This window comes from Phyllobates terribilis, unplaced genomic scaffold (assembly GCF_046119375.1).
Source record: "Phyllobates terribilis strain yellow unplaced genomic scaffold, ASM4611937v1 Scaffold_4__5_contigs__length_816908805, whole genome shotgun sequence".
Taxonomy (NCBI): Eukaryota; Metazoa; Chordata; class Amphibia; order Anura; family Dendrobatidae; genus Phyllobates; species Phyllobates terribilis.
This window is the reverse complement of record NW_027362764.1, coordinates 761198287-761211654: the sequence shown is the minus strand read 5'-3', so window position 1 is coordinate 761211654 and position 13368 is coordinate 761198287. Positions and strand designations below refer to the sequence as shown.

The window sequence follows — 13368 nt, the reverse complement described above, 5'->3', positions numbered from 1 at the left end:
TATTATAGTAGTTATAATCTTGTACATAGGGGCAGTATTATAGTAGTTATGTTCTTGTACATAGGGGCAGTATTATAGTAGTTATATTCTTGTAGATAGGAGGCAGTATTATAGTAGTTATATTCTTGTGCATAGGGGCAGTATTATAGTAGTTATATTCTTGTATATAGGAGCAGTATTATAGTAGTTATATTCTTGTATATAGGAGCAGTATTATAGTAGTTATATTCTTGTATATAGGAGCAGTATTATAGTAGTTATATTCTTGTGCATAGGAGCAGTATTATAGTAGTTATATTCTTCCACCTAGGAGTCAGTATTATAGTAGTTATATTCTTGTACATAGGAGCAGTATTATAGCAGTTATATTCTTGTACATAGGAGCAATATTACAGTAGTTATATTCTTGTACATAGGAGCAGTATTATAGTAGTTATATTCTTGTATATAGGAGCAGTATTATAGTAGTTGTATTCTTGTGCATAGGAGCAGTATTATAGTAGTTATATTCTTCCACCTAGGAGTCAGTATTATAGTAGTTATATTCTTGTACATAGGGGCAGTATTATAGTAGTTATATTCTTCCACCTAGGAGTCAGTATTATAGTAGTTATATTCTTGTACATAGGGGCAGTATTATAGTAGTTATATTCTTGTACATAGGAGCAGTATTATAGTAGTTATATTCTTCCACCTAGGAGTCAGTATTATTGTAGTTATACTCTTGTACATAGGGGCAGTATTATAGTAGTTATATTCTTGTACATAGTGGCAATATTATAGTAGTTATATTCTTGTACATAGGGGGCAGTATTATAGTAGTTATATTCTTCCACCTAGGAGTCAGTATTATAGTAGCTATATTTTTGTACATAGGAGCAATATTATAGTAGTTATATTCTTGTACATAGGAGCAGTATTATAGTAGTTATAATCTTGTACATAGGGGCAGTATTATAGTAGTTATGTTCTTGTACATAGGGGCAGTATTATAGTAGTTATATTCTTGTAGATAGGAGGCAGTATTATAGTAGTTATATTCTTGTACATAGGGGCAGTATTATAGTAGTTATATTCTTGTATATAGGAGCAGTATTATAGTAGTTATACTCTTGTACATAGGGGCAGTATTATAGCAGTTAAATTCTTGTACACAGGATGCAGTATTATATTAGTTATATTCTTGTAAATAGAGTTATTATAGTAGTTAGATTTTTGCAGTTATAGGAAAATATCTTATACTATGGACCATACTTCGGCAAAGTCATGTATTTTCTTAGAGTTTATGAACTATTGCTTAAACATTTTGCAGATAACTGTATATATTCCTATGAATTATTACCAAAGCTTCTAAAGGTTAAAGCTATAACAACAACTATAATTGGTGCGTTATCAGCAGAGAACATATTCAGGCCTGAGGTTTGGAGCGTCTATTTTCACCCAATGTAGATATACTATTCGTAGGAAATGATGAGGAACAGGAAGTGGGGGCCACGAGGGAAATGGTAACACTTGTTGACAAACTACAATCCCCGAAAGACTGGAGCTTCTTATTGTTATCATGACATTCAAAAATAAAAATAACAGTAGTAAAAATTAAGACTGGAATGTTCTACATACTTTTTATTTCTATTCCTCATCATTTTCATACCATCTGTTTGCTGTCAGTGAATGAGAAGTAGATGCAATTGTATAAAAAAAAATTGTGGATCCAGGATAAAACGTCTTCTTCTAAAAGGGCCATGTGGAATAGGACTTAATGGGGAAATAATTCTCATAAGAATCTATGTAAAATTGTAATGACTCAGTCATTCACCTTCCAGAAATAATGCAATTATTTACCCTAGGACAACGAGACATAACAAGTGACACTTTATAATCTGATGCTTGTGATCAGTATCATTATAGGAAATATTCCACATATTATCAGCTCACATGTTGTTTCCTTGTGACTAGGACTCATCTCTCATCTGACATTTGGCCAGAGAGAAGCTGATCGGGTTTTTATATATAGTATACATAAATATATGCATGTTAGCACTGCTCAGTACTCGCCCGAGCATCACGGTGGTCGACAAGCTCGGCGCTCGCCGAGTATTTCCGGGGTTGCTCGGCGGGAGCTCGGGTCCCCTCCCTGCATGTTTGGCGCTCTTTAGAGAGCCAATGAACATGCAGGGATTGCCTGCCACTCACTGTAATGCCGCAGCCATGTTAGTTGTGGCATTACAGTGATTGGCTGGCCCACAGCGTCATCAGGTCTATATCAGACCTGGCGCCGCCATGCTCGTCACAGTCACTCCAGAATTAGACAGTGCAGGGAGAGCTGCTGCTGTGTCAGGGAGAGAATTGGAGGTGAAATAGTTAGTATAGGTATTCCACAACATATATACACATATATATATATATATATATATATATATATATATATATATATATATATATATATATATATATATATATATATATATATATATATATATATATATATATATATACATACATACATACATACATACATACATACATACATACATATATATATATATATACACACACACACATATATATATATATATATATATATATATATACATATACACACTGTATATATATCCATCTGAACCAACAGTCCTATTGAGGACTAATCCAGCTGCATATATTCAGTGGTGATAGCAGGAGTTAGGCAGGAAGGCAGGGTTTGTGGCAGACTGCAGTGCATGTAGCACGTTCTGTCTGCTGCTGCTGCCTGTTACAGATAGCCATTGGACTAGATATCAGGGCTTTTATTTTTTTGCTCTTAATCCTGATGATTATTTTCTTAAAAAGTAATAGAGTGCAACATTTTACTGCTCAATTTGCTAGCTAGCACTGCAGAATACAGCCAGATTTTTTCCATCATCAGACGTGATCCCATATAACTACGGTACAAATCCAGCCATTTGTAGGGATCGTGCAAAATATTATCCTCCTTTTACAGTTTGGCAGCAGTGTGTCGGTGAAGCTATTCACACGTGGTTGCTGCAAATAATAGGAAACTACAAGACCGCTATTTCAAACCATGGGCGTCCGTCAGACGTATCACATATTACCGCGGTACAATTCCAGCAATTTGTAGGGACCGTGCAAAATATTATCCTTAATTTAAAATGGGCAAGGCATATGGCAAGGGACAGGGAAGTGGATGTGATGGTGATGGTGCATGCAGAGGCCGAGGCTGAAATTGTGCCACAACAAACACCCACATCTTGTCGCTCGACCTTCCTGTCCCAATTCCTAGCACACAGCACACCACTATTGAACCCAAAGCAGTGTCAAAAGGTTGTTGGTTGGATAGCAGATAATGCTTCCAGTCACTTTGCCACCACCACCACCACCCTGTCTTCCACACGGTCAAGTCTCAGTAGCCGTGATTCTGGACCGCATATTCCTCACCCTGATCCTCCTTCCTTCCACCATGCTAAGTGCCTGGAGACAAATGATCCCACACTTGGACACTCAGAAGAGCTGTTCACTTTTCCATTTATAGATTCGGGCCTCTTGCCTGGCCAGTTTCAAGCGGGGCAAGAGGAGATCGCATGTAGTGATGCTCAAATATTTGAGCAGCCACGGTCACACGAAGGCGACGGTGGGGAAGTGCAATTACTGTCGCAAAAGGTGGATGATGATGAGAAACAATTGCCAGAAAGTCAGGAGGAGGACCAGGGTGCGGAAGTGGAAGACGAGGTGGTGGACGATGAAGTCACTGACTCAACCTGGCAAGGTGACATGCAGAGCGAGGACAGCAGTACACAGGGGGAGGGAGATGTAGCACCACAACAGGCAGGAACAAGCAGTGCGGTGGCCACAGACATAAGGCGGGCAACTGATCCCCGGAACACCAACACGACGGAAGTTGCCAGTACAACTGTTAGGTCTTCCCGAGTCTGGTTGTTTTTTAAAGACTCTGCAGATAACCCCAAAAAGGCCATAAGCACAACCTGCCAGGCCAGCATCAGCAGGGGTGGCAAAACTATCAGCCTGACCACCACCAGCATGATCAGGCACATGGCAGCAAAGCACCCGACTAAGTGGGCAGAACCCCAGGGTCCAGAAACAGTGTCTGCGGGAGGCACCATTGCTTCTTCCGCTGTTGTGCGTGCACTCCAATCCCCTGTCCTTGGCGCATGCGAAGTCGCCTCCTGCCCTGCACCTGTCATTGCAGACTTCTCAACACCACCGAATGATAGCAGCGCAACATAAACTCAAATCCAGTGTCTTTTTTGGGGGGGAACTCTATTCCCATGTACCTCTTCACACATGGGTATACCCTTCCTGATTTTGTCTATTTTCTGCTGTTCTCCTCCTTCTCCTCATCCTCCACCACCATATCACCAGGGTGACCGTGATGCAACACCCACATCATTTTTTTAAGGTGTTTATGATGCCCATAGGAAATGTATGATATACAGTATGTTCATGTATACCCCCAGGGGTAAATGTTTTTCAGCCTATGCACTTAGTGCATGGGCATTACAAGTATAGGAGACCCACTCCTTTTTAATGGGAACATTTTTTTTACTGAGGGCCTCCTCTACGTCTCTTCCAAGGGGCATTGGAGTGCGTCCAAATTTTTGGCAGCCCTTGCAGTCACTGCATATGCAAAAACAGTATAGGAGACCCGCTCCTTTATAATGGGAACATTTTATTACTGAGGCTCTCCTCTACGTCTCTTCAAATGAGTATTGGGATGTTGAAAATTTAGGCAGCTGTTGCAGTCACTGCATAAGCAATAACTGTATAGCAGAACCGCTCCTTTATAATGGGAACATTTTGTTACTGAGACCTTCCTCTATGTCTCTTCAAATTGGTATTCAGGTTTTTCCAAAATTTGGGCAGCACTTTCAGTCACTGCATACGCAATAACAGTATAGGAGACCCGCTCCTTAATAATGGGAAATTATTTTTTTAAATCAGGTCCTCTATGTCTCTTAAAAGGGGTATTGGGGTTTTTCCAAATTTTGGGCAGCCTTTGCAGTCACTGCATATGCTATAACACTATAGGAGACCCAGTCCTTAATAATGGGAACAACAAAGCATAGCCAGCTGATGGCCCTCTAACAATAGTGATGGACGACTGCTGGCCCTTTAAGAATAGTAAGGGCCACCTGATGGCCCTATAAAAATAAGCTTTGTGACTTTCACTGTCCCTCCTTCATAAATGAAACAGGATGTGTCTGATCATGTCTCACACACCACATGGCCAGATAAGGTAGTAAAATGTTAAAATGACATTTACTGGTAAATGTATTTTTCACCATTGAAAGCAATGCAAAAGTGCAAAAATGCATCAAAAACGCTACGTGTGAACATAGCCCAAGGTGTGGAGGAGTATTTTTGTTTTTCGTTAATTATTTTGCATTAAATACAAGTCATTACCCTGGGAAGGATGTTCCTTAACATTTTTCCAGGAAAATCCATTTTGGTTTAGTTTTTGTATGTTTTATTGCGAGTCTGTAAAAGTGGCGTAATACCTCTGACCACGTTGCTGACAGCAGTGACCTGGGAGTCAGAAATGCTTCCAGGGGTCTTCCCCATGCTGTCCCCATGTCATTTGAGCACTGTTACCATCGATTTGGACAATTTTTAGGCCCTATGCAGACCGCCGGGGGGAGCCGCCTGAAAAATGCTCGAGTTTCCCATAGACTTACATTGGGCTCGTTACCTGAATTTGTGAGATAGAATTCTATTCTTTTTCATTTTTTTTTTTGCAATTGAAGGAAAAAATATATATAGTGTACTTACTAGTGATGAGTGAGCACTAAAATGCTCGGGTGCTCGCTGCTCGGGCTGAGCAAATTGGAATGCTCGAGTGCTTGACCAGAGCATTTTAGTGCTCACTCATCACTAGTAAGTATATATATTTTTTCCTCCAATTGCAAAAAAAAAATGAAAAAGAATAGAATTATATCTCACAAATTCTCTTTCCAACACTTTCCAGATGCCCCACTGGTCTCTGCTTCCTGGTGCCTTGAGAATCACATGACTGCCTAGCCAATCATTGGCTGCAGTAGTAACAAAGACTTCATCTTTAGAAGGAAGCAGAGACCAGCGGGGAACCAGGCAGCTCAAAAATGTGATTATTGCGTCTATATATTTTTAACCCATTCAGAGACATTTTAAAAACAATTTTTTTTGTTGACTAATGACTACCACTTTATTACCATGTCTTTTGATTTCGGTGTTGACTGAAAGGGATTTCTGAGACCTAAACACTTTTTAAGCAAGTAAAAAAAAAAACTATATACAGTGGTGTGAAAAAGTTTTTGCCCCCTTCCTGATTTCTTATTCTTTTGCATGTTTGTCACACTTAAATGTTTCAGATCACAAAACAAATGTAAATATTAGACAAAGATAACAAAATAATGCCTGTAAATTGTCTGAACTGTAAAGCGCTGCAGAATATGTTGGCGCTATATAAATAAAAAGATTATTAAATGCAGTTTTTAAATGAAGTTCTTTATTATTAAGGGAAAAAGAAATCCAAACCTACAGGGCCCTGTGTGGAGAAATGATTGCCCCCTAAATCTAATACCTGGTTGGGCCACCCTTAGCAGTAACAACTGCAATCAAGTGTTTGCGATAACTATAACTGGCAATGAGTCTTTTACAACGCTCTGGAGGAATTTTGGCCACTCATCTTTGCAAAATTGTTGTAATTCAGCCACATTGGAGGGTTTCCGAGCATGAGCCGCCTTTTTAAGGTCATGCCACAGCATCTCAATCGGATTAAGGTCAGGACTTTGACTAGCCACTCCAAAGTCTTAATTTTGTTTTTATTAAGCCATTCAGAGGTCGATTTGCTGGTGTGTTTTTGATCATTGTCTTGCTGCATAACCCAAGTGTGCTTCAGCTTGAGGTCATGAACAGATGGCCGGACATTCTCCTTCAGGATTTTCTGGTAGACAGCAGAATTCATGGTTCCATTTAGCATAGAAAATCTTCCAGGCCCTGAAGCAGCAAAACAGCCTCAGACCATCACACTACCACCATATTTTACTGTTAGTATGATGTTCCTTTTCTGAAATGCTGTGTTACTTCTACGCCAGATGTAATGGGACATACACCTTCCAAAAAGTATTCTCCCAAAAGTCTTGAAAATCATCAAGATGTTTTCTGGCAAAACTATGACGAGACTTTATGTTTTTTTTGCTCAGCAGTGGTTTTCGTCCTGGTACTCTGCCATGCATGCGATTTTTGCCCAGTTTCTTTCTTATGGTGCCGACTTTAACTAGGCCAAGTGAGGCCTGCAATTCTTTGGATGTTGTTGTGGGATCTTTTGTGACCTCTTGGATGAGTCATCGCTGTGCTCTTGGGGTAATTTTGATCGGCTGGCCACTCCTGGGAAGGTTCACCACATGTTTCTGCCATTTGTGGATAATGGCTCTCACTGTGGTTTGATGGAGTCCCAAAGCTTTAGAAATGGCTTTATAACCTTTTCCAGACTGATAGATCTCAATTACTTTGCTTCTCATTTGTTCCTGAATTTTTTTGGACCACAGCATGATGTCTAGCTTTTGAGGATTTTTTGGTCTACTTCACTTTGTCAGGCAGGTCCTATTTAAGTGATTTCTTGATAGAGGACAGGTGTGACAGTAATCAGGCCTGTGTATGAGTAGGGAAATTCAACTCAGCTTCCCAAAGATTTGATAAACCTCAGTTAATTTATGTTTTAAGGAGGGGGGCAATCACTTTTTCACACAGGCCCTGTAGGTTTGGATTTATTTTTCCCTTAATAATAAAGACCTTAATTTAAAAACTGCATTTTGTGTTTACTTGTGTTATCTTTGTCTAATATTTAAATTTATTTTGTGATCTGAAACATTTAAGAGTAACAAACATGCAAAAGAATAAGAAATCAGGAAGAAGGCAAACACTTTTTCACATCACTGTATACTCTACTAGAGGTTTAAAAGCCAAAAAACCTGGTGACAAGCTTCCTTTAAATCTTCTAATCTCAAGGCTTTTTGTCCAAGGCAAGGAATAAAGCCCAATTTTTTTTAGTAAATTACTTGGTAAAGGTAAAGGGGATTCAGATTTTAGAGGTTGGGTCTAAGATTGACGATCTACAGATCCAATGACAATGGCTTGGAACAAAGAGTAAACTTAAGAAGGCTGGGACTAGACTCTGGAAGACAAGTCTACCATTGCTAGTTTCCTTGGCATTATTCCCAACTTTCTTAGTTAAGACACTGGTTAAGATACGGGGAGGTGAAGTTTACCTTCCTCAAGTTGTGCCCACCATCACCAATCCTTATATCTTTACTCAAGGGTTAGGAATAGCCAACGTAATTGCTAATATTCTTGTATAGATAAGGGAAAAAAGGCCAACTCTGCAAGTTGGGTCCACCACTGCTGATCTTTATTGCTAAACATTTATAGCAAACTTACTAGAGATATTGAAAGTTTTTACTATAGATGGAGTTCCCATTCCAAATGAACGCAGAAATGGCCAATTTTACTGTAAAACATTTCATGATATCAGCTGGGTGTCTTACCTTAATGGCCATTGATCTGCTGACCAAACCATCATGCTCAGAACTTCCTATAAGAAGGTCTATATTTTGGGTGGTCTTCTGCTGCAGCAAATCCGACAGTGTATCCTGGAGGTAAATTCCATCCACCACCGGTCCCCATGTCTGAAATGGTCCTTGTACAGCAAGAAGCTATCAATATAATTGAAAACGTAAGAAGATGTAAGCAATGATTTATGGTGCTTGTTGACTATGTCTGAACCTAAAGGTCCATGAACCAAAAAGTGTGGAATTCTCATCACAGTTCATGTGGGAATATTAATGACTTTCCAATCCTGAGATTTTGGCTTGAAGACCACATCGCCATATGTTGCAAATGAAGGAGTGGTGTTCTCATCCAATCCGTATGAGCAAAACATGAGAAGTTCATAAAAATTCCTTAATTCCAATACCAAATTTGTACTCCACATTTACAAGATACAAAAAACAGGATCTTATGTACTAGGACTTATGAAGTCCTCCTGGCTGTGGTGTATGTATTGAGTACCATCTTCTGCAAATTACACCTCAATGAAGTTGGCTATGACCAACATTTATTGTGTGTGACCACCGGGGTTCCCACCACTGGGAACTCCACTGACAATGAGAACAGGGCTCCTATACCCGCTGTTCGTGTGGAGCTGGAGACCATTTCTTGTCTATAGGACTGATGGAAACCACCACTTCATTGAAACAGGGGAGACAGAACTCCTGTTCTCGTGATCGGTGGGTAGTCCCAGTGATGGCACCTTACAGTTATTGTAGACAATGCTTTGTCCTCATTTGCTTTAAGCTTTTTTCCATCAAGGGATCCAATATTTTCTTTGCCAGGAACAGTGCAGTTTGTTACACTATCCTTATCATCAAAAATACTGGAACCCCAATGAAAATCAGACATACCCCATTGTAAGTCATGCATATCATTTTAGAAAGCTACTTATTGAGTCCAAAAGTCTGTAAAAAAAAAAAAAAAACAACAACAAATATAAAAAAAAAAATACTAACTCTAAACAAAGAAACAAAGTTGTGAAAAAAATCTAAAAAAAAGTTTTAAAATGAAGCAAAATAAAGTAGTTGCGTTTCTCTGATCCTATGTTAAACGGGTTGATATATTGAAGGTATATCATTAAGTCCCCAAAACACATTAGATAGGTGTCAAACAAAAGATAATTTGGCTGATTATTTGGACGAGAAATCTCTCTCTCAAATCCTCCATAAACAGGAGGGCTCTTGTGGTCTCCATGAGCAGGTTGCTGCCAAATGCCTCAGGTGGCTTATCTCACAGGGAACAAAAAAGATTGGCAGTCTGAAATCAGACTATCCGGATCCTAATCTCCCCGGTATCATCCGAGCCAAGCCCGCCGATATCGAAGGGTTCAGCCAACGTCAGTCTAATATTAATGGGGACCTTCAGGATAGAACATCAATATCGGTGTAATGGGTTACGACTCTTGCCAACTTGACGATCAGCTGTTTGAAGGAACCTTTTGATTGTTGATGTGATGCTGGAAATCCATTTTCATTTCACGAGCAAGTGAATACATGTACAAGATCTATGGAGGATGATGCATTACCATAGATGGAGCTGAGTAACACTGGTCATGTGCAGGCTTCCAAAGAATAATCAGTTAAGTCAGATTCAGTTCATACAGTGTAAGAAACTTCTTCAAGGATTTCCTCAATGCAACGTTTCTCAACTAGACCAATTACGTAAGGTCGGTCTGGTCAATGTTACGAATTCCTTAAACTGCGTGACTTGTTGCTAATACTCTTAAATTAGGTCAAGTGTATCTTATGCAGAATATGACACAAAATTCTCATCAATGCTCAACCAATGACCCAAACTTAAAAACTTTTTAAAACGTTAGTCATTTAGCTTTTCTATAGACATGTGAAAAAAACAAGTTGCAAAATATTTTCCATCCAAAATTAATAAGATGCCCTGGAAATACAAGTCTGTGAATTGTCCTCTTTTGTCAGATCCTTTTAACCTCAATTTTTATGAATTACTTTGGTCTGGATGAAATCTTCAACGGATAGTGCATTAACATCCACTGGTCTTTATTGTCCTTGCAAACCCATCACTTAAAGATGATCCAACAATTGGAGATCCAGCATCACTGAAGTTGATACAAATTGGGGGGATTTAAGACAGCTGATCATCTCGGAAACTTTGGGAACATCAACTATGACTTAGACTTCTAACTTAAAGGAGTTTCCAAAATTAGAAAACCATAGCTGACTTCTTTTAAAAAAAAGAAAAAATCCACACCCAATCATAGGTCACGTTTGGTATTGCAGCTATTTCCCGTTCACTTTCAGTTGCAATACCAGATACAACACATATACAATTGATGCACTGATACTAATAGAAAGCAGCCATGTTTCTTTAATCCTGTTAACTCTATTATCTGCAAATAGTTTTAATCAATGCAAACATCTGGAGAACCTTGGTTTGTGCCGCGTTGAGGGTGTTGGCATCTACTTTGCGAAGACAGGTCAAGGTTTCTTCACTTTCTATAGGTGGACATCCAACTTCCTCTGCCAATGATTGAACTTGTCGTCGAGCTCTTCTCTCACTTACGGGTAACATTGGAGAAAAGGCAGAGCCTCCCTTGGAATGAGATAGAAGGAAATGATGATCAGGAATGATTTATTTGGCTGATGCGCTTTACTTGGAGGTGTCCATCTGTCCCATTGATTTTAAATATAGTGTCCGTCGAGTGAGCATGATGCCACTCCATTCAATGTCTTCAGGGTTAATGTAAATAGTCCTTGTCATGTGGCTATCTATTTTTTATTAAATGAGTTGCCCATTGCTCGAACAACCCCTTTTTAATCCCTATATTTTCCCCCATTGAAATAATAACACTGATATCTTCGGTGCCGGTGCCATTCCAGCGGTGTCAGCACTGGCTCTCCTGGGGCTCATGAGACATTGTTATGTCACGCGATCCCTGCAGCCAAAAAGCACTGGTTTCACTCTCCTCTCCATCGCAGCTCCCAATTCCTCCAGATGTTTGATTCGTCTGAAAGAGGAGAGAACAAATCCAGGGCTGATTGGCCACAGGGATTATGTGACAAAACAATGTCACGTGAGCCCCAGAAGAGCCAGCACCGACACTGTTGGAATGGCGCCGGCACCAGAGGTATTAGTGTTATTTTTAATTGGGGGGCAACATAGGAATTAAAAGAAGATGTCCAAGTAGTGGGCTACCCCTTTAAGGAAATTACAGACACAGCTGAACTTTTTGCAACTCCTATCAACTACAATAAAAGAGAGACCACCTCATGAGCATCCACGTCTCCACTTAAAACCTTCTCTTGAGAGTACCAAACAGAAAGGAGTCACAGGATTCACACTTGCTCTAGATTATAGTTGCAGGTTAATATGCTGTTCTTTAAAAAGTTTCCATGCTGCCCCAGTCAAAAATACTAATTACAGTTTTGTCCAATTGTTTCCGCTTGTAACTTTACAAAACTGTTAATTATCTCTTAGCAATACAACATGAGTACAGCTCATACCAGTATGCATACACTGATTGAAAACCTAAATTGTAGAGCGGAGGTGCACAACCTTTTTTGGTCCAAATGCCAAAATTTGTAATTGTACCACTCCCAAGTGTCACATAAAATTTGATGAGTTATTCTGATCCAAGGTATATACTATATGCCATTATTTAATAAGTGTGGGGATCCATTTCAGGAAATGACTATTGTAGACAAAGAGGGTATTTAGCACTCTAGAAAAAAGGAGCCAAGATTGCGATACAATGTGGGCCTGAAAACTCGTTTAGTAGGCAATCTTTATGGTTGTTTAACGTTTTAGTCCAACATTTGGACCTTCATCAGAACTGATAGCCACTGGGTCTCAGAGTAGTAGAGCTGATGGCTGCGACACTTGTCGCCTAGGAATGGCGACATCAGAGCTCCTACAAGCAGCTTACTACTCTGACAGCCAGTGGCAATCAGTTCTGATGAAGGTCCAAATGTTGAACTGAAATGTTAAACAACCATAAAGCTTGCCATAAGTTTTCATTAACTGCAACCTTCTGAGTGCCAAATTTTATCTAATATATTACCTCCGGGTACCAGGAGTGACATATATTTCTCAACATATACAATGTGCGCAGCTAGTGTTACTGAACACAGAGTCAGAGATGGCCGGGGGCCCCACAGATAGGGCATCGAGGGCCACATGTGGCATCCAGACTGCAGGTTGAAAACCCCTTTTTTTAGAGGGATGTTCCTCTCTGAATATGTAGCACCCTGGGGGTTCGGTTGCTACAGAGGTATTGCATCTCACCCAGACGTGCGATATCTCACTCTCAGGTAAGGATGGAGTGTGGACCAGGACCCCGACACCTGCATGCATTACACCACATTTCTGGGGGGGCAGGGCGACCGATATGCTCCAAGTAGAGCACGACAGTCCCTGTCCCTGGCTGGAGTGGGGGGAGGGAACACCTAGGAAAGGGGGAACCCTGTAGTGCAGGAGCAGGGAGGAAGCAGTTCCTGGGTACACCTAGGGAGAGGTACAAAAGGTGGGCACCATCTTAGTTCAGAGAGAAGTCGGTTCAGTGGAGTCAGAGAGAGGATGTGACAGAGCAGGACTCCGTGGAGCTCTGCTCCGGACGCGGGTCTAGCCTGTGAGACCCAGTCAGCACTGAAAGGAGGGAGAGAGAGTAGGGGAGAAGAGATGAAGAAGAGCGGAGGAGGCTCCAGGAACGCTGAGGAAAGAAGGGACCCCAGGGGTGTGGACCGGCTGGTAGCCATCATACGCCCGCATCTACCTGAGTAGTGGGGTGAGGCCAAGGGG

The 13368-nt window shown here is 40.4% G+C and overlaps 1 protein-coding gene across 1 annotated transcript in view; it reads right to left on the bottom strand.

Annotated features, from left to right (window-relative positions):
* The window catches only part of TG (thyroglobulin), a 389754-nt gene that overhangs the window by 54870 nt on the left and 321516 nt on the right, over nucleotides 1–13368 (bottom strand). Inside the window, exons 51-52 of the mRNA XM_073676983.1 lie at nucleotides 10999–11163; nucleotides 8535–8702 (exon numbers count right to left, since the gene is read on the bottom strand). Of these exons, the coding sequence (XP_073533084.1) occupies nucleotides 8535–8702; nucleotides 10999–11163 (333 nt within the window). The remainder of the gene's footprint in view (nucleotides 1–8534; nucleotides 8703–10998; nucleotides 11164–13368) is intronic.